Source organism: Notothenia coriiceps, unplaced genomic scaffold (assembly GCF_000735185.1).
Source record: "Notothenia coriiceps isolate Sejong01 unplaced genomic scaffold, NC01 NC01_scaffold00004495, whole genome shotgun sequence".
Taxonomy (NCBI): Eukaryota; Metazoa; Chordata; class Actinopteri; order Perciformes; family Nototheniidae; genus Notothenia; species Notothenia coriiceps.
Window position 1 is genome coordinate 301,371 of NW_011337196.1, and position 1,482 is coordinate 302,852.

The 1,482-nt window shown below is 44.0% G+C and overlaps 1 protein-coding gene across 1 annotated transcript in view; it reads left to right on the forward strand.

Annotated features, from left to right (window-relative positions):
* The window catches only part of LOC104942427 (ubiquitin-protein ligase E3B-like), a 9,780-nt gene that overhangs the window by 3,383 nt on the left and 4,915 nt on the right, over nucleotides 1–1,482 (forward strand). Inside the window, exon 7 of the mRNA XM_010767646.1 lies at nucleotides 816–908. Coding sequence (XP_010765948.1) covers nucleotides 816–908 — 93 coding nt within the window. The remainder of the gene's footprint in view (nucleotides 1–815; nucleotides 909–1,482) is intronic.

Here is a 1,482-nt window from a genome sequence, read left to right on the forward strand (position 1 = left end):
GAAGTATTTGAAGTACAGTAGAGTCTTAAGACACTGTGTAATTGTCCCACGAGGTCATTTACTAAGCGGATGTAATTTTTCCCCCACCCCCCCCCCCATCCATTCAAAACCTTTGGCCGAGCTCTATGTGAAAAACAATTATAATGGTACCTTACCGAGATTGTAGGGCTATCGTACTTATAGAACTTTACAGTAATTTTTTTTACAGTAGACACCTTGGCACCACGACATTTTTAATCGGGCTGGATTAGTAGACTCCGGCCGGGGCCGATTTATTGACCTTGCCGGATGGACGGAACAGTCTGGAATGCGGTTAGGACACGTGTTTGAATAGAGGCACGGCGGAGTAACCATACACGCGCAACACACACAACCTCCTCCCCGTAGTACATTCTTCACCGTCTAAAGAGGCCAACACATAAAAGTTTAAGATTGCGCATGTAGCTCGGACGCAAGTAGGTTTAATGTATGGGGTGGAAATTCGTAGAATAATTTATCATTTTTATAATATATCAATTATTAGTCAGTTAATGCACTAGTCCTACGGCCCTCGTAGTGTCTTTCTCGTACTCGTATCGGTCTCTCGGACGAAACTGAGGAGCCACAGCAACAAGTCTGTGAGGTACTTCTCAAACGTCCGGAGGGACTCCTGGGCTCGAGTGTTTATGTCCGGGTTTCGAGACCCGTTTTCAAGTTAGTTCCAGCACAGTCTGGACGTCTCTTACGTGGTCAATTTATGAGGTACTACTTGAGTGTCTATATAGGTTTGTGAACATTACGCCAAATGTTCAACCATTGACTGTCCACGCTCATAGGACCTCATGCATAAACGCAATCCTCACCGTGCTCGCCAGACCATCGTCGTGCTGGGTTTAGCGAGCGTGTGGAAGACTTTGAAGTCGACTCAGGTGAGCGAAACAGGAGGGTGACCAGAAAGTCCTACAAAGCTTGTCTTCGTCTGAAGACTTTTTACGAGCGAACTTCGTTCCAGACACTCACGTGTTTCGTCTTGTGTTTTCCGGTACATTCGTTGTAAACTGCTTCAAATTAAAAGATTTGTGTTGTCTAACACAATTGTATCAGTAGCATCCTTATTACCAAGACTGAAATATCTGAGTGAAAAGGTCGACCATCTCAACAAAACGCTACACGATTCCGGACCGCCCCCCTAAAAACGGTTTTTCTTTTTTTTTTTTTTTTTTTTTTTTTTTTTTTTATTATTATTCTTCTATTTCCGAGGACTGTTTGTATTTGCCGTTTCCGAAAAATCTCGTCCTGTTGAAGGCGACTTCTCCCAGCGCTTACTTATCTCTTTTCGGTGTCGGTGTGTCATGACGCTTCGGACAAATCAGTGGTCCGCGTAACTCGACGTAAGTCTGACTTGGTCTCCGCCCCTTGTTCCTCCGCCCCATTAAATAGTACTTCAGTTCAATACGTTCAGAACAAACAAACCGTCTTTTCATTGTGTTATTGTCGTTTATA